The 23945-nt window shown below is 32.9% G+C and overlaps 1 protein-coding gene across 5 annotated transcripts in view; it reads right to left on the minus strand.

Moving 5' to 3' along the window:
* LOC135127782 (limbic system-associated membrane protein) overlaps nt 1–23575 on the minus strand; it is an 829211-nt gene extending 805636 nt beyond the window's left edge. For 3 of the 5 annotated variants that reach the window (XM_064054399.1, XM_064054400.1, XM_064054396.1), the window contains exons 1-2: nt 20166–20262; nt 19569–19792 (exon numbers count right to left, since the gene is read on the minus strand). In XM_064054399.1, coding sequence (XP_063910469.1) covers nt 19569–19620 — 52 coding nt within the window. In that variant the 5' untranslated portion in view covers nt 19621–19792; nt 20166–20262. Of the gene's footprint in view, nt 1–19568; nt 19793–20127; nt 20263–23550 lie in introns of those variants that run through there. The other 2 variants (XM_064054398.1, XM_064054397.1) reach the window with 2 other exon arrangements.
* Between the last annotated feature and the right edge of the window lie 370 nt (nt 23576–23945).

The following is a 23945-nucleotide window of genomic DNA, read 5'->3' on the forward strand; positions in this document are numbered from 1 at the left end:
AAATCCATACTTCCCCATAAAAATTTGCCATTTTAAACGTGTTTTAAGTTATTAATAATAAAAAAAATCATCACAACTGGGATGGGGTGAGTGGGCGCGGTTTATATTTTGTCTTTTTTCCTTAATATACATAGTATTCTTTGAACAACACGATACTCAAAAACATGTTTTTATTTTTTGTAAAGAAATAAGTATTTTGCAGTTAAGTTTCGCCCTCTTGATTCACGGCGAATAAAAACAATCGTCATAATTGAGATAGGGTGGGTGGGCGGGCTTACATTTTGGACTTTTTGTTTTAATATGTGTAGACTTCTTTTCGGAACATGAAATTTAAAACATATTTAAAATGAAAAGTTTTTTATAAGGAAACTACGATTTTGCAGTTAAGCTCCGCCTGATAATCCCAAAATCGATATTTCCTTGCAAAAATATACCATTCTAACCATGTTTTAAGTTTCTTGTATGAAAAGATGGCTATGTACATTAAGAAACAAAGGCAAAATATAAGCCCCGCCCACCCGCCCTATCTCAATTCTGATGATTTTTTTATTCGTTGTGAGCCAAGAGGGCGGAGCTTAACTGCAAAATCCTTATTTCTCTACGAGAAACTGAAAACATATTTTTGAGTTTCGTGCTGTTCAAAGAAAGGGAAGTATATCAAGAAAAAATTAAAGCCAAAGATTAAACCCTAACCATACCTGACCTAACCAAAATATATCGTAATGAAGTTTTCATTCGCTGCCAGACCTAGGGGCGGAGCCTGATTGCAAAATCCATATTTCCCTACAAAAATTTGCCATTATAAACGTGTTTTAAATTTTTAATAATAAAAAAAATCATCACAATTGAGATGGGGTGGGTGGGCGGGGTTTATATTTTGTCTCTTTTTCTTAATATACATGGTATTCTTTGAACAACACGATACTCAAAAACATGTTTTTATTTTTGTAAAGAAACAAGTATTGTGCACTTGAGTTCCGCCCTCTTGAGTCACGGCGAATAAAAAAATCATCAGAATTGAGACAGGGCGGGTGGGCGGGCTTACATTTTGCCTTTTTGTTTTAATATGTGTAGACTTCTTTTCGGAACATGAAATTTAAAACATATTTAAAATGAAAAGTTTGTCTAAGGAAACGATTTTGCAGTTAAGCTCCGCCCGATAATCCCCAAATCCATATTTCCCTTGCAACAATGTACCATTCTAACAATGTTTTAAGTTTCTTGTTGTGGAAAGATGGCTATGGTATATTAAGAGAAAAAAGGCAAAATATAAGCCCCGCCCACCCAGCGGATCTCAATCGTGATGAATTTTTCATTCGTTGTCAGACGGAGGGACGTTCAATTTTGAATATTTTCTAGATTTGGGTTCAATAATTTTTTAAATTATTTTTTCTCTGTTCTATGACCAGTCCCCAACAACATGTCATGGAGTTAGCATGCCATTTTTCAGCACCCTGTATACTTTTTTCATTTCTTGCAGGTTTCGCACTAATTAATTATTCTATTTGACTAATTTTTTATTTCATTTTTCATCATGTCGTTTTCTCCCTTAATTTCTTTTATATGTTATACTAAATATAATAATATATAAATATTTATAAAAAATACTAGAAAAAGAAACACTACAGCTTTTTGAATTATAACTTTAGAAAATAGTAAGTGCCGCTTGCCATTTTTTGTACCATTAATATTGATTTATTTTTGATGACATATCTGAATTTGTGACTGAAAGGGAATTATGAATCAAAAACAACTCATAAAGTGATAAAGTTGAAAATATTCCGTTTCATTTTTACAGATCCAATTTTGTAATTTTGTATATAAAAAGTGCTCGGCATTCATCTCTTTAATGGCAATTTTTATAATCTAATAATGGTGATTTTCTGCAAAAATTCTATTTGGTATCATGTCAAATAACACTTTTCCTTCGTTGAATGTAATCGTTTAAATTGTAATACACTGAAAGAAAATTCTCGCATCAATCATTCGCTACATCGTGAATCGAGTTTTCACTGAAAAACTCAGGTAGAAGCTGAATCGTGTAAATATAGCGTACAACACAGAAGTCACAAGCTAATCTAAAAATATGTAAAACACAAAATTCTCGGGAAACTCCATCGATTACTAGTTGATTTGTTGATTTGATCACCATTTCTTAAATTTCTAACTTACAAATCCCTTAAAAAATAATGCCATTTTTCTTCTTAACTCTCTTCCGCGTGGAAATCCCTCCTAGCCAATCCCGTGATCGATACACGCGAAAATACCCCATACATAAATTATCATTTACGCCTCGCCATTGACGTTCTATCAAACCGGCACACTCCTTCCGCGTTTTCAGCGCTCGTCCTGAAATATTACAGGATAATAAACCATATTCCTTGGGCGTTAAGTAGCTGGTGAGTTCGGATTGTTGCATGCAAAATTAACCGTCCTATATACATAATGCCGCAACAGATGTTAGTTCCACGTTGTGCACTCGCTGAAACATGCACGTTTTCCTGAAAGCTTCAGCGCTCGAGTACGGCGTGCATTTTTAGAGTGCAGTCGTTCAGGCTGATGCCGGTGACGTTTGCGTCCGTTTTGTTTTAGAATTTGACGTCGTCAACAGCGGTTATTTGGCAGCAAATTGAAAGGGTGCTGAGTGGAGCAGAGTGCGAAAGAACAAATGCATTTGCGCGTTTTTCGCTGTTTTATGAAAGGATTTGTCACGCGACGGGATTTTAAGGGTTGGAGGACGCATGATTTAATTTTTACTTTTTCTTTCGACGGACTGAGGCGGCAAGCTGGTGCGGAATTCGCTGTGTGGTGGCAGACCGGTTTATTTAAGCAGTGGTAACTTCATTCTGAGATTAACTGATGTGCGATTATACAAATCAGTTTTTCAGGATTGAGCTTTCACGGTTTATTGAATCATTAATATAAATTATTAAATTGCTCTGAATTATAGTTTTAATATATTTTTTTCAGTATGACAATCGTAATAGTTACCTGATATTCCTGTTTTGACTAAAAATATTAATTTGTTTATCTAAAATTAAAATTTATTAGGGATTCTGAATACTATTATTAATGTATTATCTGCTACCAAACACAGATAGAAATATGTCCTTGATTAATACTGTGATAAGACCCATTTGTCAAATCACACTCGTTATATAGTGCGGGTTTTGGATCATTCTTATGGGAAATTTACACGGAAAAACCTCAAAGAGCGAGAATCTACAGAAAAAAGCGGCCACTGAAATAACGGGAAGTGAATCACAAAGCTCACCCCTAATACGTTTTGAAGAAGTTGTGAAATTATACGTTTTCCATGTAAATTTCCCATCAAAAATGAGCCAGAACCCCCACTATATAGCTACTAATCGCTAATTTTATGTTTTCTCGACGTTCTGGGGTTTCTACAATACAAAAACTGAAACATCTCACATAATCTTTTAAACTAGTAGGCGTAATTTTTGATGCATCTTAAGACTATCCTATAGATGGTTAAACACTAATTAACACTTTGTTTGCACACACACAGCAACAATTGATGCCGTCATTTGCAAATTTCGTTAAATAAATCTAGTTTAAATCATTAAAAAATGTGTGCAATATTTGTGGTCTATTTAACTGCCTTAATTTTGTACCATACGTCTAGATTTTCGAAAGAAAAAAATCATATTTGTACAACAAAATATGAAAATTTGAAAGTATCTTAGAAAATACGTAAACTATAAAATCTCATGATCGCTATAAAATTAACGTGCAGACTATATTTTACAAAATATACAGAGTTCTCTAAAATCTTATGAGCGGTGTAAAATTATCATGAATATGATAAATGGTTAATCAAAATTAATTCATTAATCCTTTCTTTCACTTGACGTCATCGTGTGTTGCCGTAAAAATCTAAATTGTACAATAAAATATAAAAATTTGTCCTAGAAAATAGGCAAAATCTTGTGATCGATGTAAAATTATCGCGGATATGGTAAATCGCTAATCAAGATTTATTTGTTCATCCCCTCTAAAATATTTGATGACCTCATCAAAACATGAAAATATATTTTAGACAATACGCAGAGCCTTGTAAAATCTTGTGCATGATTTTAACTGATTTTGGACATTCTAAATCGCTACTAAAATTTTATGTGTTCATTCCTTCTAAACATTTGATGACGTCATTAGCTGTTTTTGGCAAAAAATCAAAATTGTACGAAAAAATAAGAAAATTTGACTTAGAAAAAACCCAGATTTATCTACAGTTTTGTTAACCCTTTAAAATTATCGCGAACATAATAAATCGCTAATCAAAATTTATCTGTTGATCCCCTCTAACCACTTAATGACATCATCAGGTGTTTTTGAAAAATACATCAAGATTACACAAGAAACTGTACAATTTTTCTTGGAAAATACATAGATTTCATTGAAAAATTGTGGACTCTTTAAAATTTTTCTGAAAATGGTACATAGCTAAACAAAATTTATTTCGTAATCCTTTCTCAACCCTTGATAACGTTGCAGGATTTAAGTGATTACTACAAAAACTTACATTTTTAGACATGTTTTAAGTTTCTTGTTGCCGAAATAAGTCTACAAATATTAAGAAAAAAAGGCGAAATGTAGCCCCGCCCACCCACGCTATCTCAATTGTGAGGATTTTTGTATTCGTTGTGAGCCAAGGGGGCGGAGCTTAACTGCAAAATCCTTATATCCCTACGAGAAATTAAAAACATGTTTTTGAGTATCGTGTTGTTCGTATTTTGTCTTTTTTTCTCTTAATATACGTAAAATTCTTTCAACAACACGATACTTAAAAACATGTTTTTAATTTCTTGTAAAGAAATAAATATTTTGCAGTTAAGCTCCGCCGTCTTGATTCATGGCGAATGAAAAAATCATCACAATTGAGATAGGGCGGGTGGGCGGGCTTACATTTTGCCTTTTTCTTTTAATATGTGTAAACTTCTTTTCGCAAGATGAAACTAAAAACATGTTTATAACGGAAAATTTGTATAAGGAAATATTGATTTTACAATTAAGCTCCGCCCCATAATCTATATTTCCTTGCAAAAATGTACCATTTTAACCATGTTTTAAGTTCTTGTTGTGAAAAGATGGCTATGTATATTAAGAAAAAAAGGCAAAATATAAAAAAAAATGTCTGTTCATCCCTTCTAAACAATTGCTGACGTCATCACAATATGAAAATATATCTTAGAAAATACAATAGCCTGTTGAAATTTTGTGGCTTTTAAAATCGAGTGTATGTTTTTACTTTACCGTGGACATGCAAATCACTAACCAAAATTTAGGTGTTCATTCTTTCTTCGTCAAGCGTTTTTGGGAAAAAAAAAATCAAAATTATACAACAAAATATGAGAATATATCTTAGAAAATACAGACTTCACTGAAATATCGTGGACGCTTTTTCTGAAGATGATGCATAGCTTATCAAAATTTATCTGTTGATCCTTTATAAACCTTGATTACATTATCAACAATTTTTGGAAAACAAAATATGAAAACGTATCTTAGAAAATACGCACAGCTTTCTAAAATTTTGTGTACGATAAAATGATCGTGGACAAGGTAAATCGCTAATCAAAATTTATGTGTTCATTCCTTCTGTACACTTGATAACGGCATCAAGCGTTCTTGGAAAAAAAAAAAAATTGTACAACAAAATATGAAATTTTGATTTCAAAAATACGTAGACTTGTCTAAAGTTTTGTCAACGTTTTAAAATTATCTAGAATAATAATAAATTACTAATCAAAATTTATTTATTGACCCCTTCTAAACACTTTTTGAAAAAAAAAATCAAAATTGTACAATAAAATATGAAAATTGTAGCGAATGTAATACATTGTAAAATCAATATTTATCTGTTAGTCACTTCTAAATATTCGAACACGTCATCACGTTTTTAAAAAAAAAAAACATAAAAATTACACAAAAATATGAAAATGTATCTTAGAAAATACGTAGGCTTCTCTGAAATATAGTGCATACTTTAGAATTTTCCTGAAACAGCTAATAAAAATTTTGGTTCCGTCATCAAAAATTTTTGGAAAAAAAAATCAAAATTGTACAACAAAATATGAAATTTTGACTTAAAATATACGTCGACTTCTATAAAGTTTTGTCAACGTTTTAAAATTATCCAGAATAATAATAAATTACTAATCAAAATTTATTTGTTGATCCCTCTAAACACTTAAAGATGTCATAAAGATTTTTTGAAAAAAAAAAATCAAAATTGTACAAAAAAGTATGAAAATTTGGCTTAGAAAATACGTAACTTCTCTAAAACCTTGTCAACGCTTTCAAATTATAGCGAATATAATAAACTGCTAAACACTATTTATCTGTTAGCCACTTCTAAACACTTGAAAAAGTCATCACATGTTTTTGGAAAAAAAAAATATAAAAATTACACAAAAATATGAAAATTTATCTTAAAAAATACGTTGGCATCACTGAAGTATAGTGCATACTTTAAAATTTTCCTGAAACAGCTAATAAAAATTTTGATTCCGTCATCAAACATTTTTGGAATGAAATCAAAATTGTACAACAAAATATGAAATTTTGACTTAAAAAATACGTAGACTTCTCTAAAGTTTTGTCAACATTTTAAAATTATCTAGAATAATAATAAATTACTAATCAAAACTTATTTATTGATCCCTTCTAAACACTTAATAATGTCATCAAGATTTTTTGAAAAAAAAATCAAAATTGTACAAGACAATATGAAAATTTGACTTAGAAAATACGCAACTTCTCTAAAACCTTGTCAACGCTTTCAAATTATGGCGAATATAATAAATTGCTAATCAATATTTATGTGTTAATCACTTCTAAACCTTTGAAAACGTCATCACGTGTTTTTGCAAAAAAAAACCATAAAAATTACACAAAAATATGAAAATTTATCTTAGAAAATACGTAGACATCACTGAAATATAGTGCATACTTTAAAATTTTCCTCAAACAGCTAATAAAAATTTTGGTTCCGTCATCAAAAATTTTTGGAGAAAAAAATCAAAATTGTACAACAAAATATGATATTTTGACTTAAAAAATACATACATAGACTTCTCTAAAGTTTTATCAACGTTTTAAAATTATCTACAATAATAATAAATTACTAATCAAAATTTCTTTGTCGATCCCTTCTAATTCCCTATTTAATAATGTCAAGATTTTTTGAAAAAAAAAATCACAATTGTACGAGAAAATATGAAAAATTTGACTTAGAAAATACGCAACTTCGCTAGAACCTTGTCAGCGCTTTCAAATAATAGCGAATATAATAAATTGCTAATCAATATTTATCTGTTAGTCGCTTCTAAACATTTGAAAACTTCATCACGTGTTTTTGAAAAAAAAAAAAACATAAAAATTACACAAAAAATATGAAAATTTATCATAGAAAATACGTAAGCTTCGCTGAAATATAGTGCACACTTGAAAATTTTCCTGTAACAGCTAGTAAAAATTTTGAGTCCATCAAAAATTTTTGTAAAGAAAATCAAAATTGTACAACAAAATATGAAATTTTGACTTGAAAAAAACGTAGACTTCTCTAAAGTTTTGTCAACGTTTTAAAATTATCTAGAATAATAATAAATTTCTAATCAAACTTTATTTGTTGATTCCTTCTACACACTTAATGATGTAAAGATTTTTTTAAAAAAAGAATCAAAATTGTAGAAGAAAATATGAAAATTTGACTTAGAAAATACGCAACTAATAAATAATCAATATTTATCTGTTAGCCATTTCTAAACATTTGAAAACGGCATCACTGTTTTTGAAAAAGAAAAACATAAAAATTACACAAAAATATGAAAATTTATCTTAGAAAATACATAGGCTTCACTGAAACATGTTCAATACTTTAAAATTTTCCTGAAACATCTAATAAAAATTTATTTGTTCATCTTTTCTAAACACTTGATTCCGTCATGCAAAATTTTTGGAAAAAAAATCAAAATTGTATACAAAAACATGAAAATGTTCTTAGAAAATACGTAAACTTTCCCAAAATCTTGGCAACGCTTTAAAATTATCCTGAACCTGGTAATCGCGAATCAAAATTTAGGTATTCATTCGTTCTAAACACGTCATCAAGACTTTTTGTAAATAAATAAAATTGTACAACAAAATATGAAAATTTATCTTAGAAAATATATAACCTTCACTGAAATATTGTGACTCTTATTACCGCAAACATGATAAATATCTAAACAAAACATATCTGTTTATCCCTTCTAAACAGTTGATGACGTTATCAATAGATTTTTGAGAAAAAATCAAGAAATGTACAACAAAATATGAAAATTTGTTATATATGTAGGGTCCTTTGAAATCAAAATTTATTTGTTCATCCCATCTGAACAACTGATGACGTCAACCCAAAAATTATCTAAATAAATGCTCTCTAGAATGTTCAACAGATTATGGATCTACACTTGTGGTGTTCATCTATACACCCATATTTTTACTTCCCGAGCTTAAACGACCCCTAGAGTACGAAAGAAGTGGGCTTCCGTTTTCGTCTGTCTATTGTCTGTGTTTGTTTATAAAAACAAGACTATAAATACGTAAATTTATCATCTTATTGTACCTATTTTTCGTGTCGTTTAATACGTTAATTTTTTTTAGTTCTTGACCTATAGATTAACTTTACGCGACTCCTAATAAAATTCGACTTAACTGAAAATGCTTTTCGATTTTTGTAATCTTTCTTCAGAATCACTGTATCGAGGTTTGGCTGATGTTGGTTCCTAATGCGCTTTTAATAAATTGTTTCCATTCTATGAAATTACTTTGTAAATAAAATTTAACGTGAACAAAAAACGTGTTAGCAATTATCTGAATAAAATAGTGGTGTTCTGTATAACAATTTTCCTTATTCAACAGCGATCGAATATTTTTGGTTTTGCCGAACTGAGCATATCGGATACCTGAGATTCGTTTTCCAAAACTAGGTAAAAACTAGGTTTGAGATCAAGTAAATACGTGTATGGATTTTTATGTTATGTTAAGGACATCCTATAATTCTAATAATAATAATTAAATTATAGTTTCGTTTATACACACATCGTTCAGATATAATCAGAAAAAACTTTTAGTACAAATAAATTACAATTATTAGGTACCTAGTAGACAAATATTCCGAATAATAAAATTAAAAGAAATTCAGTTTTGAAATGGAATGGAATGAACTTCAAAACTACGAAACATTTTTGTTATTTTCCAATTTTCCTTGTTTAGTTGCACGAAACACAAAGAAACCGAGAAACGCGATTTACGTTAAACTTCAGTAAATACACCCCATTTTAAATCAAGTTAATCTATTATCACAACTACGACGGTGTGTAATTTTCATAAAGTTTGCTAGCTGCAGTCGCCTCTGTGCAAGTGCGAGTAATTGGCACCCCTGAATCCCGCTAAAACAAAACTGTCGAAAATTGGTCGTTTCGAAAACGCTGCGACCAGATGCGATGTGTTCCGTTTGAATAAAATATCATTTTCCAGCGAATAGACGTTTCATTCGTTTATTCTGCGTTCGGTGTGGTGGAAGCAAGAAATGAAAATAATATGTTAGCAGATGGATTCAAATTAGTTTTGTGTAATTAAGCCCGTTTTTGCTGTATTTAAAATGCGTTGATGAGATTCTGTTTATATTCGTAATTTAGTTTCATTACGATTTTGCACGCATTGTTGCCGTAATTAATGAATGTACGGACACGGAAATCGCTATAATTTGTCCAACGTATTATTGTTTCGTGTTCGGGCTTACTTTGGTTGGTATTACTGTTATTAAATATTCACGGTGATGGTCGTGCTGGGGGCGGCTCTTTACAATTATTGTACCTGGATGGGACCCTGGAACTGTATTGCTTGGAGTGTTCATACTAATCGAAAACGTTTTGTGTTAATGTTTATGGGAGTTTTTCACAAATAAACTCACGCAAGCTTAAAAAAAATACAATAGTTCGGGTGAAACGAATCTAACTGAATCTGGATATATTTAGCCTGTGATGTTTCAAATCGAAGTGAAACAATCCGACCGAAAATTCACCTGTAAACGTAAAGAAAATATTTAGATTCAATTTGATTACTTCAGTCCTATTTGTAATACAAACTAAAAGCTCTCATATGTCACAATAAACTAAGCAAAGCACTAGATTCAAAGCACAAATACAAATAACATCAGAACTATTCCAATTTCGTAAAACGTATTGTTCAAATTTATTTTAATAACATCCGAAAGCAAAACAACATTTTAATGTATCTGCTAACACTATGCTTTGAATATTAATCTAGATAAATCTATGAAGCGCGGTTTTGTTGCTAAATGGAAACTGATACGTTGATTACCTTTATAGTTACTATTACTCCTTTAAAAGGTAAATTATTTTTTATTTTTCCACCTGTATTAATAGAAATTACCAAAATTAACGCAAACCGGACAATAATAAAACGACCACGTAACCAAGTAAAGCAACAAATGGTGGGCGATAACATCGGCAATAACAAATTAATTTTTATTGACGTATCTAGATCCATATAAAACATTCTGTTGGTTCACTTCAAATAGCAGCAATTTTTCGGTTTAAGTAATCTAATGTCTTTCTAGTAAATTGTGTTTTATATTTCTTCTATAATTTCCACCTGTATTGTATCAGGTCTCCCTTTTACTCCTAATTGTGAGTTGGTCTCGTCTTGTTTTCCACCCCATTTCTACCTTTGTTCTTTTCACTAAAGCCCTTTTTTATCGGTTCTAGTTTAACTTACTTACGAATTTCTCTTATAGTCTGAAACGCATTCTATGTCACGTTAAAAAATTGTTGTCGATTTTTCCATTGTTTTTAATTATTATACCATGGTATAGGTCATCCCGGAAAATAGTGGTCTTATAATTTCGGCTTTTCCAAACCACATAAGTTGGGAGGGGTGTGATAAATTTGCCTTTAATAAGTTGGATTATTCGTTGACAAAGTTGGCGAAGGAGTCAAGGTCGTAAAGCCACTATTATCATGGATGGCCTATAGTTGAATACATTTTCTTCCAAGATGATTTCAATGATATTAAAATATAGATACTTTTCCAATTTCCCACATTGTATTTTTTTATATTTTCCTTCGTTTTTTCGGAGCCTCCACCAATTGATTATATCTAATAATATCTCTCTACATAAGTCCAAAACAAACTAGTATAAATATACCATTCTGCGTATTTTCTCTTGTCTTCTGGACTTCTCGTGACGTCTAGAGTACAGAAAAATAGTACCCGTTTCCGTCTGTCTGTCCGTCTTTCTGTCTGTATTATATGACATTTTGTAATTTAACCAAATGCTCTGAAATGTAGCATATATGTTAAGGTTATCAAAAGCGTGATAAATCGTTAATCAAAATTTATCCGTTTCCTCCGTCCCAAAAAATTGATGACGTCACCTCAAAATTGTACCAAATATATCCTACGACTCCACACTTTTGGTTTATCTCTAGTACAGGGTGACTCGAAAAACTAAAGCATGAGTCAGTCGATTTTATTGGTTGGCTTTTAGAACTTTGGACCAATTTTTTTTAGTAAAAACCTTAAGATGCTCGCTGCACTCGCATTCGAAACATCCTTTTTTTTAAATTTGTACACGACAAATATATTTAATAATTTAGTTTGTCAGGGACAGCAGTGAATTATTTTTAAAAACACCTGCATACGCTCGCTGCACTCGAATTCTACGTGCTGTTTTTTGCAGTTTAGTCCCATAGCAGTGATTAAGAAAAAATCTCAGCGAAACTGTCTAGGTTTTATTGTGATAATAAATCTTTGGACTTATTACTTGATAAAAAATCGGTTGAAGGTTATTTCGACAGAACTTCCCTCGCTTTTGAAGTATAGTCTTCGGACAAATTCCGCTTCTTTGTAAATTTTTAAAAATTGATTTTGCAATTTTCATTTCGTGATGATTTCTATGAACTAAAAACCATTGGCGTGGGGGGGGGACGACAAATATCAAGTCACACGTTCAGAGTATGAAGGAAGTACTGTAACTGTATAAATTCTTTAGATCAATTTATTATACCTAATTTAGATCATTCCTACTGAAAGTGAGGTTGACCTAGCGGACTAAGGTGCTAGACCTAAGCTCTAGTTGAAAACACGGCCGCAGGTTCGAATTCTGCACCTGACACTGTAGTTGAACTTTTGCTTTAAAATGTATATACGCATTTTTTTGTTCCTCGCTTTAAGTGTTTTTGACTTTAAAACATACAAGTCGTTAAAACCAATAAATTGTAACTATGATTTAAGGATGTAAAATGTTGTATGCTTTTGATTTTTTTTCCAAAAATCTAAAACGTCTAGGCTTACAGCCTAACGGATTCATAAGTCACCATGCAAGAATATGTAATTCCATATAATTTGATAAACATTCATTTGGCAAAATTGTAAAATGACGTCATTACTTTTTGGGGGGGAGGGAGATAAGGGAAAAAATTTGATTAAGTTTCAAAGTTACATTGGAAAATGTTGTTGCTACTATATAGGATATCGAGGGTAAAAACTCAACATGGATTCATAAACAACAGGTGCAAAAATATTTTATTTTTATCTGTCTAATAAAAATCTGGACAGACAGCATACAGACAGACAGACAGACAGACTGAAATGAATGAGCAAGGCTACTTTGTTTTTTTGTAATAATTCTCGAGATCTCCTTTCCAAGGTAAATTACTCTGAAAAAAAATGGTCGAAAATTACTTCGACACAAAATTTCCCTCGCTTCTGAAGTACAATCCAACAAATACTGCTTTTCTGAAAAATTATAAAATGTGATTTTGCGGAATTTTATTTTTTTGTGAAAATCTCTATGGAGTAAAAACAATATAGAAGGAACTAGTGACAGTTTAATAGAGAAAACGGTTTCACCTTCTTAAAAGAAAGACATTTGGAGCCCCCGAGAAAATTTCACATTATTAAAAAAAAAGACATTTGGAGTCCCCGAGGTTTCACATTATTAAAAAAAAAAAAAACACCTCCGAGATCACATTTGGCGCCCCCGAGAAGGTTATACATTTTTAAAAAACACAGTTGGGACGCCGGAGCAAGTTTCACATTAAAAAAAGAGATTTGAGACCCCCGAGAAGGTTTTACATTTTTAAAAAAGACAGTTGGGACTCCCGAGAAGGTTTCATATTCTTAAAAAAATATATTTGGGGCCCCCGAGAAGGTTTTACATTTTTAAAACGACAGTTAGGACCCCCGAGAAGGTTTTACTTTTTAAAAAAGACAATTAGGACCCCAGGGAACTTTTCACATTCTTAAAAAAAGAGAGGCTCATCTTTTCGAGAAAGTGGAGTAGTTTTAGCAAAAAAAAATTTTACGACGTCATAAGCATAATAAAGATAATACACAATGCGAGAAAAAAAGGAAAAAAAAAGAAAGGCCAAATTTGGAATCGAACCAGTGATATTCGGTCACCATTCTTGACTCGTAACCACTAGACCACCACCGGAATCCCTTACGGTAATGGTAAACTGTTATTATACCGTGCATTATGTTTTTACAAAAATTTGGAAGGTTAGAGAAAAACTCAAAGGGGATTCGTACACCACACTTACAGGACCATACCATTGTAAACAAAAATCAAATAAACATTGAAATGACGTCATCAAATTGTTGGTGGAGACGACTAGCAAATTTTTGATTAGCATTTAACCATCTGCATGATATTTATAATCTATATACAAAATTTGACAACAATCGGTCCAGAAGTTTCGGAGATTAGGTGTCTAATAAAAATGGATACAGACACCAGACAGACAGGCAGACATAGGGGGGACATAAGGGAAAAAATTGGGTTAAGTTTCAAAGTTACATAGGATATCGAGGTAAAAACTCAACATGGATTCATAAACCACAGATTCAGGAATATTTTATTTTTATCTGTCTAATAAAAATCCGGACAGACAGTATACAGATAGGCAGACAGACAGACGGAAATAAATGAGCAAGGCTGCTTAGTTTTTTTGTAATAATTCTCGAGATCTCTTTGCCAAGGTAAATTACTCTGAAATAAAGGTCGAAAATTACTTCGACAGAACTTTCCTCGCTTCTTAAGTACAATCCAATACATCTGAAAAATTATAAAATTTGGTTTTGCGGAATTTTATTTTTTTGTGAAAACTTCTATAGAGTAAAAACAATATAGAAGGTAGGTACTAGTCAAAGTGTAACAGAAAAAAAGAAGATTTCACTTTCTTAAAAAAAAGGACAGTTTGAACCCCCGAGAAGGTTTCACAATCTTAAAAAGAAAACAATTGGGACCCCCGAGAAGGTTTTACATTTTTAAAAAAGACAGTTGGGACTCTCAAGAAGGTTTTATATTCTTAAAAAAATATATTTGGAGTCCCTGAGAAGGTTTTACATTATTAAAAAAAGACAGTTGGAACCCCCGAGAAAGTTTCACATTAAAAAAAGACATTCGGCGCCCTCGAGGTTTTACTTTTTTAAAAAAGACAATTAGGATCCTCGATAAGTTCTCACATCCTTAAAAAGGAGGCGTACTCTCGCCATTTCGAGAAAGTGGGGTAATTTTATCAATAAAAAATTTGTTGTGACTTCATAAACACAGACAATAAACAATGCGAGAGAAAAAGTGAAAAAAAAGGGAAAAAAACGAAAGGCCAAGTGTGGAATCGAACCCGCGATGTCCGGTCCCTATTCCTGACTTGTAACCACTAGACCGCCGCCGGAATGCCTGACGCTAATGGTAAACTGTTATTATACCGTGCATTATGTTTTTGCAAAAATTTGGACCGTTAGGGAAAAACTCAAAGCGGGTTCGTACACCACACTTATAGAACAATATTGTTGTACAACAGTTAAATCAAATAAACCTAGAATTCTTTGAAATGACGTCATCAAATTGTTGGTGACGATGATTAGCAAAATTTTGGTTAGCTTAACCATCTACATAATTGACACTTATACTATAAGCAAAGTGAGCAGACATTATATAAATTCCAGTGATACAGAGTAAGACAAAATAGCGCAGGTGAACTCAAATTTTCTGCAGGGCCAAGTTAAAATTAACCAATGAGCGACAGATTACGCATGCGTTTCAGGATGCATTCTGTCAACTTCAAAAGCGGTTTGTTATCACAGGCATTTGCTCTGCTGATATTTGAGGTTGTGTTTTTATTCTCGTTGCACCTCTAAAACTCAACTGTCAACTGCAAGCACACCGGATACTATTTCCAATTTTCCAACGTGGTTTTGAATATATGTGCACACGTAAAGTCACTGTGGAAGTTTTAGAATCTTACAGAAAAAGGGTCAATATGCGTACAAAATTTGACAACAATCAGTCCAGCAGTTTCGTAGAAACTCGATACAGACACGAGACAGACAGATAAACGGAAACGAGAGACTACTTTTATCATACATACTTTGGGGGTCATGAAACATAGCGGAAATATAAAAGTGACCATTCATCCGATGGATTCGACTACTATACTTCCTTAGCTTACGCTCGGGAAGTAACCAGTTTTAAAATGAGAGCAAAGCGAGCATGTTCAAGATGTTTTAGTCTCACCGATAATAGTAACCATAAACAATTTTTAAACTCACATTTTTAAATAACAACAAAGTTGTTCTTAATAACTTTTTCTTCTCAGCGACACCAGTAGATCATTTTTTAGGTTGTTTACGTTCTATTGTAAGAATAAATTTCTAGACATAAAAAACACACCCTTAGAATTTGAGCGCAGCGAGGAATTCCCCAACATTAGCAGTTAGTCACAAAGATTTTTAGAATTCACCTTTCCCCAGACAACAGAAAATTCCCTGACTGAACTGACCGAACCTGAATTGACCCGACCTGACCTGAACTGACCGAACTTGACGTGATCGAACCTGACCTGATAAGCATCATGTGAGGGAAGTACTGTATAAATTCTTGAGATCAATATATTATACCTACTGTAGATCATTTCGATTGAAAATGAGGTTGACCGAGTAGACTTAGGTGCTAGATTTAAGCTCTGGTTCAAAACACGGCCGCAGGTTCGAATTCTGCACCTGGCACTGTAGTTGAAGTTTTGTTTTACAATGTATATACACATTTTTATGTTCCTCGTGTATGTTTGATTTTAAAACTTACAAGTCGTTAGAACCGATAAATTTTAACTATGATTTACCTACTAAATACTTTTCTAGTGTTGGAACTTGTATATTAATCGTTATGTTTTCGCTGTGTCATAATCGTCTTGAAGCGTCTGCCCCCGAATCTTAAAAAAAAATGAATAAATTGCCCAAAAATTTTATATTCATGTAGCAATAAACCCTCAGCACAGCGACGCACTCCAAATCCACCTAAAAATTGCCTCGTCGTCGCTTTCAATCACAATATCCGCAACAATTTTTTGTCAATTTCCCCCCTCCAAAAAAATCCACATCATCGCACTTTTAGGCAAATAACCGCGCAAAAAAACAAATAAATTACGCGCTTTTATTAAAGCTTTCACACATTTTAACGGCACACCAGTTTTCCGCGCAAAAAACAGCGCTCGCTGTCAAATCCCTTTGGCTCTGATGTATTTACAGTTTCTTTCAAGCGCCGGTTGCAAATAAACAGAGGTCTTTAGTAAAATTACCACATTGGAACGACCATAAATTACGATATTACAACAAGAGCACATGCGACTCCTCTTTGATACATCGATGTGGCTAAGTGGTTGCGAAACTCGGAAGATGGTGTGGAGTGAGGATAAATCATGTAAAGAAAATAGTGGGGAAGGATCTCTTTGTAGCGGTCGTTCTATTTCTGTAACTTTTATTTCAGATGTAGAGGCCGTTCGGCGTATTTATGATCAAAAGCGAAAGCCAGAAAAAATTGGTTTGTGGGGGAGTGTCATGCATTTTGCACTCGGCGGTTGGGTTTTAATGGCGAGAAATTGGTGCGATCAAACTGCTTTGATGGTTTTTATTTAATGCGTGACTAAGAATATAAACACAGATGTTTTTGAATTCTTGAGATAACACAATATGTGTCCAATTATATTTATTTTTTACAACTATGGTGGTCAATTACAGGCTGTTTCATTTCAAAATTTTCGCGCTTCCTAGCTGAACACTCGTCTTGATTATCCTGATTTTTGTATTGTAAAAAGACGTTTCGAGACACTGCTAATAATTTTTTTAAATTAAACTACAAAAATTAAAAAACATGTCACAGAAATATATAAAAATATTATGTACACGATTGTATTTAAATTGAAAATAACTAGATGCTGAAATCGGATACCATGAATTTTTACTTTACCGAGAGAGCAATAAAAACCCAAAGGCAGCCATGCATTTTTGCTAAATTCAGTTTATTTTATAATAACTTCTAGAAATTAAAAAAATCTAGAAGATATCAGTCACAGTGTAAGAAAAAAAATATTAACGAGGATGGGCTTGAACTCACGCAAAATATTCCTAATACCTATGATCACAATCGGTCCAGTAATTTGGAAAATTATCTGTCTAACAAAAATCGACGCAGACAAACGACCGACAATCAGACAGAAAAACAAACGGAAATGGGAGACCTGTTTTTTCGTATTCTAGGGGTCATGATACGTCGAAAAAATGTATTATTACCATACTTTCTTGGCCTACGCCCGAAACGTAATAAATATCTCTATTACATCCGTACAAAAAATACAGTTATAGCTTAAAGCACTTCGAGTTCAAGATATTGCGTCAAACTACAAGTCATGAGAATTCTCGTCTCTCTCGACTTCCCACAAATTTTACTGTCTCTCGATCCTCTTATCACAGAAACGAAAATGTGACAACGACGAGGCAAAAATTCTCGCGGAATATTAATAGTAAATATTAACGTTGTTTTTGTGGATTTTTTGAGAATATTTCCCAAACATGCACACAACATAAAATAATAAAATGCATTAAAGTGGTCCATTTTTTGTGATCTGATCATTTTTAAAATCGGAAATCCCACTACCATTGAAACATGCATTTAAAAGTACTTCATTTAATCCACGTTTAAAATTATTATTTTTATTTTTAATGAGTATTTAGTTACATTGAAACAAATATTAGATTATTATTATTAATTAAATTAAACTGAAAATTGTAACTATACCTTTGCTTCAATTTAGGTTAGTAATGTTGTTTTTATAACTAAACACATAATTTCCCCCAAAAAGAACAATGTTTTAATTATTTAAAACTGTTGAAGTAAACAGCTCCTAATGAAAAATAAATATTTCTCCAATTAAACAGAGCAAAGTCTTGTGTTTTGAAATATTAATATATTGTCTATAGTATAAGGAAGTTTCACGTCTTACCACCGTTCGTTTCAATTATGACGTAAAAGTAAAGTGAATGAAAAGATAAATATTCTAATCTACCATATCTTTTGAATCACTGATCGATAAAAAAAGTGGTTATTTAATAAACTGTATTAAGGTAATGTAAATGAAGGTTAGATCGTAGTTTTTGTTAATTCTGAAAATTAATGGGTATTTCATAAGTCGTTATCTTTAATAGTAGGCATTCATCTGATTATTTTCCTTTTTACTACGGAAAAAACCCTCATCAACAAATAGAAAAAAAAGGAATGTTGAAAATTAGTAAACGTAATTCACACCAAAAGTTAACGAAATTATCCAACAGGGTTTTAAAATTTAAAGCCGACGAGCAAGGGGTCATTACATATATTAATTTTTTGCCTTTTACTTAAAAACGGAGAACAAAAACAAATTTCCGATTTCATAAAGGTGATTAAAAAAAAAAATCCATTAGAAACATTAAACTTTTAAGGTGTTGAAACCGTTGAAAAAACTGAAAATTACATTATTATTAAAAATAAATTTGGTCTTTACTGGTATAGGTGTAACTTTATTAGAGTCTAGAAATTCAAATCAACTATCATTAATCCAACCAGCACGATCTCAAGGTTTTAGAAAAAATCGTAATCACCACTCAGGCGCAAAACTCGGTGATATAAAATGTTCAATCTCTCCTTTTTTCCGCTAAGCCTTCGTACACAAAGTCGTGATAACTTGATAACCTCGGAGTAATCAAATAAATTGAAGCCTTCCAACATTAGCAACCAAATGAATGGTTTTTACGAGGAATTTCGCTTCTTTACTGACGCTCCATAAACTTTGATGAAATACTAAAATAAAAATTTTACGATTTTCCACAGGTGACAGGGCATTTATAAAAAGCCAGCTTTAATGTCCATAATTTGTGCGAAATTTTGATAGCGTATCAATTTTCGCCGTAAGTGGATCAAGTCAAAATGCTTTTACCTAACTTTCTTTATTACCTCGGTTTAATAGAATATTCATCAACTCGTCAAACAAGGACGGCAGATCGGTTTAACCGGAAATTGGAAAAAATCCCGGCTTAGTCAGAGATACAAGTTGGGACTCTATATTTTAATGGATAAAGTTGGCGATATGTATCTGAATTGAGCGTCGAAGTTTTAATTGCGAGTAAAATAACAAAAATATTGACACAACATAGAAAAAGCCTACCTTGCAGCAGAACGGCAGAAACCACGAACAACGTAGAAAGCAAAGAACACATCCTGCCGGTTTATTTTGCACTTAAATAAACAAATCAGTCCACGAACTTCGCAACGAATTATATTTCCAGTCACTAATGTTTTATTAAAACGCGCACATTTACACAGTTTTCTTCTAGTTGAAGGTTGGAGGTGACATTTCACGCTACACAGACTTCCACAGGCCGATCAAACCTAAAACCAAAAAACTGTTAGGGGGAAGTCCGTCTTTGAGCGCTGATTTTGCTCTTTTAATCAACAGTGTCATGTGAAAATGGAGGAAAAGTTTTTCTCTGATTTAATTAGCTTTGAGTCTGCGAAGAGTCAACAGTCCAAATTAACTTGTTAGCTTGAAACGAAAGTTGAAACGTCACACTGGATGGGGCATGCAAGACGGTAATTACAAGAAAAATCGGAAACCAAGAGGGTGTCAAGGGGTGATTTATGTTTTCAGCATTTTGGGTTTCAAAAACAACTACAAATTTTGCAATGACCGGTTCTTGCAAAAACATCAAAAAATTTTCCCACACATTTATTGTTGCCCGTTTCGGGCGGCGAAATAGCGTACTTGGTCGGGGGTTGCTTCCATCCGAATCCTCGTAAGAGTCCACAAGAACACGCGATACCGGCGATTTTCAACCCTCCAGCACGCATCTACATCTATCGAGAAACGCGGAAGAACTGCGGTCTGCTCGTAATCGCGAAGTGTGGAAAACATGGCGCTTGCGCAACCCTTATTATCTAGTCAAGGGAGGCAACAGACAAATTCTTTCGAATGTCTTTGGGGTGCATTATTGTCGCCCCGTGCGCCGGCCAGCTGCGAATTAAAATTTCCCTTTGATTTAATTAAAATTTAAACTTCTCTGGCCTCCATTAAAAATAAAAGTGGGTTTTATGTCCGGACGTGCCGGCGAAACGGATTCGTGTGTTGTGAATGAAAGCGGGAAATGTGTTTAATAAATTTTTACGCGGAGATTTCGCGGATTTTTCGAGGGAGAAGTTGCAGCCACTTGGCGTTTTGCCGTTTTTTGTTGTTAATTTTCACGGGCGCGTTTATGGTTCGCACCTTGGAAACATATTTCGCGGAGAGTCGGAGAAATGAAAATCCGACTATACGGATGGAGCAGACAGGATAAATTATGGGAATCAAAGCGAAAGAAGTTTTTATGAACACACTTCGACGCGAGAGATCCGATTCATTTTTATTCTCTAAGTTTCGTAACAGGATTGTCATGTTTGACGGAGGGCTATTTATCGCACCCCGGTCGATAGCGCACTATCGATTAATATTTGACACTTGGGTTAACAGATCTGCGTATTTTTGTTTGTTGGATGTTTTACGTCCTCGACTCAAAGTCAGACGCGATTTATACCTCGTTATTTTGTTCACGAAATTACTCAAATAATAATTAATTAAACAGTAATAATGTTATTTTCAGGCAAATTAATGCTTTGCCCGAAAAGTTCTCTAGGTTTTTTCCATGTGATTAGTGGAAATACATTACAGTAATTATAAAACTTGCTGATGTCGAATATAAAACACCACGCATTAGTTAGAAATTTTTTGTGTTAACGACAACCACAAACATGGAGACAACTCCAAATTCTAGAGAAGCACCCAAAGTTTTTATTATAAAAGAGGTGAGTTTATAATAATTGACTTTATAGACGTGAACGAAATTTTTTTTTAATAAAATAATACAGAGAATATTTACCATTTAAAAAAAATGAGTTTACACATCACGTAAAAATTCTGTTCCTTTTTTGTTTTGACATAGTCGTAAAGATTATTCCAGAATATCATGTCGTTAAACTTTATTTCTCTACGTTTCCTAGTTTTTAACTTACGGAAAATGAAAACCCGGCAAACCTTTCTAAGAGAAACTTTGTTTATCAGTACACAGACTGCATGCACAAAAATATAAAATAAAATGGAAACCAGAATGAACTCTTTTTAAAATATCATACACGGTATAAACATATCACAAAAAGTCACAACATGGTACGGCAGAACTAGAGTTGGAATACTACGAGACGAATATGCCGAACACACAAAAACACGTTTAAGGCTTCATTAAACACAACAATGAACGTTGCTGACAGTACTATGTCTACTGCGACGTTTTGTTAGTGTGCTATTCTCAAAGTATTTGAACTCTACAAAACGGAGTTTTAAAATCTATAACTACACAAACTGTTTATAAAATAACTTACGTAGTATATTCTCGTAATATACGTAATTTTATATATCGTAATATATACCGGGTGTCTGGAAAATGGTGGGTTAACTCTTCAGGACGTTATGTACGGGGGTTTCGGGAGTCCCAAGAAAATACTAAAACATTGTTTATGATGTACATAAACAAAAAAAAACGTAATTTTATCAAAATAAAAGCATAACCAATTAAACACTAGAGAAGATGATTAAAATTCCTGCCTTGTGTGCACAAAAAAAGCTCGTAATGTTTCCAAATTTTGATCATTTTTTGTAAAAGTTAGTCATCAATACTTGTTAAGATAAAATTGATTTTGGCAGTGACATACCCTCTAAGAAAAGAGAGGGTGGGTGGGCGGGGCTAGTAGCTGCCAAGATAAGACTGACTTTGGCAAATGAAATATCCTTCAAGAGAAGCGAGGGCGGGTGGGCGGGGCTAGTACCAGCTAAGATAAAACTGATTTTGACAAATGAAATACCCTCTAAGAAAAGAGAAGTTGGGGCTAGTAGCTGCCAAGATAAGACTGACTTTGGCAAATGAGATATCCTGCAAGAGAAGCGAGGGCGGGTGGGCGGGGCTAGTACCAGCTAAGATAAAACTGATTTTGGCAAATGAAATACCCTCTAAGAAAAGAGAGGTTGGGGCTAGTAGCTGCCAAGATAAGACTGAATTTGGCAAATGAGATACCCTTCAAGAGAAGAGAGGGTGGGTGGGTGGGGCTAGTACCTGTTAAAACTGATTTTAGTAAATGATCCTATAAGAAATTTAATTAAATTGTTATAAGAAAAGACACTAGAGGCTCCAAAGCACTTTCAAATACCTTCCAAGCAGGAATACCTAAAACCTTAAGATTGTCTTAAATTTAAAAAAAAAACGGGGTCTCAAAATTAACTCAAAAAATCTCCATGGGCTCCCAAAGGTATACACCATGGATACCAAAGAGTCTCCCAAATTAAAAAAAAAAAGAAAAACAAAGAAAAACACTGCCGCACTCAAAACTTTTTCTAATTCATAAAGAAAACGCCAAATTCCTTTAAATTTATCCGAAAATAAAACGTCAGGGGACCTAAAATTAACTGCCAAATTTTTAAACTTTGACAATTTTTGACAGGTCAAACTGCTTATTCGATTTTTGCTTGTCGCTTTATATCAGGCAAACATTGTTGTCCCAGTCTGACGCCTATGGGTTTCTAGTGTGTGCGGCGACGAAGTAACTCATCATCGGTGACGGCGGCCGGGCAGCGTTGGCATAAAGACAAGTCTGGAGTGGGTTCGCGATCCATCCAAAGGTACGTATGGGTTTAAATAGAGGCCACCGTCAGCAACGAGGATTATTCAGTCAGCGAGTCGAGTCCAGTGAATGAATTCAGTCAAGTTGCGCCGAAATTATTTTATACATAATCGCTGTGTCGTGTAAATTTGAGTTACTAAAAAATAAGTTACTGAGTTTTACCCATGCCGATTTTAAACACCCTTTCAACGTAACAATATTTTTGTACTTTCTAACTGAAATGGTAATTAAACATGATCATGGGCGAGAGAAATATTTACTAAAAGTTTTGTTACTAGTTATTGTGATAATGAATGTGTTGTTTAGTTGTTAATGTGAGAAGGATTTTTGACTATTTTTCCTAGACACACCACTTGATTTTTAAGAGCTTGTTACTACTTATTGTGATAATGTGTTGTTTAGTTGTTAATGTGAGAAGGATTTTTGACTATTTTTCCCAGACTCACCACTTGATTTTTAAGAGCATAGCGTAGAGTTAATCCATCATTTTCCAGACACCCTGTATAAACAAATATATATAGTAATGTTAGTGGAATTTAAGACAGAAAGTAAATAAACACAATAAATTGAAAATTGTAATCGTATTACGTTTTTTTGGTAAGTTAGAGTAGGAAAACACAAGTTAAACGAAATAGCGAAAATTACTAGACCAATTATTATTATTTCAAGATTTTCTTTCGTATCCATTTTTTTTCCTTTTTCAAAATACCGCTTATATTGAAATGTAAAAATTGTTAATCAATTGGGATTTTTCCTGCGAAATCTGGATGCCTATAGGAAAACTCGAGGCAGATTCATAAGCCATAAATACAAAAGGATGTTATTCTATATAATTTAATTG

The sequence above is a fragment of the Zophobas morio genome, unplaced genomic scaffold (assembly GCF_036711695.1).
Source record: "Zophobas morio isolate AGI-343-1 ecotype UQ-CSIRO unplaced genomic scaffold, CSIRO_AGI_Zmor_V1 ptg000012l, whole genome shotgun sequence".
In the NCBI taxonomy this organism is placed as follows: domain Eukaryota; kingdom Metazoa; phylum Arthropoda; class Insecta; order Coleoptera; family Tenebrionidae; genus Zophobas; species Zophobas morio.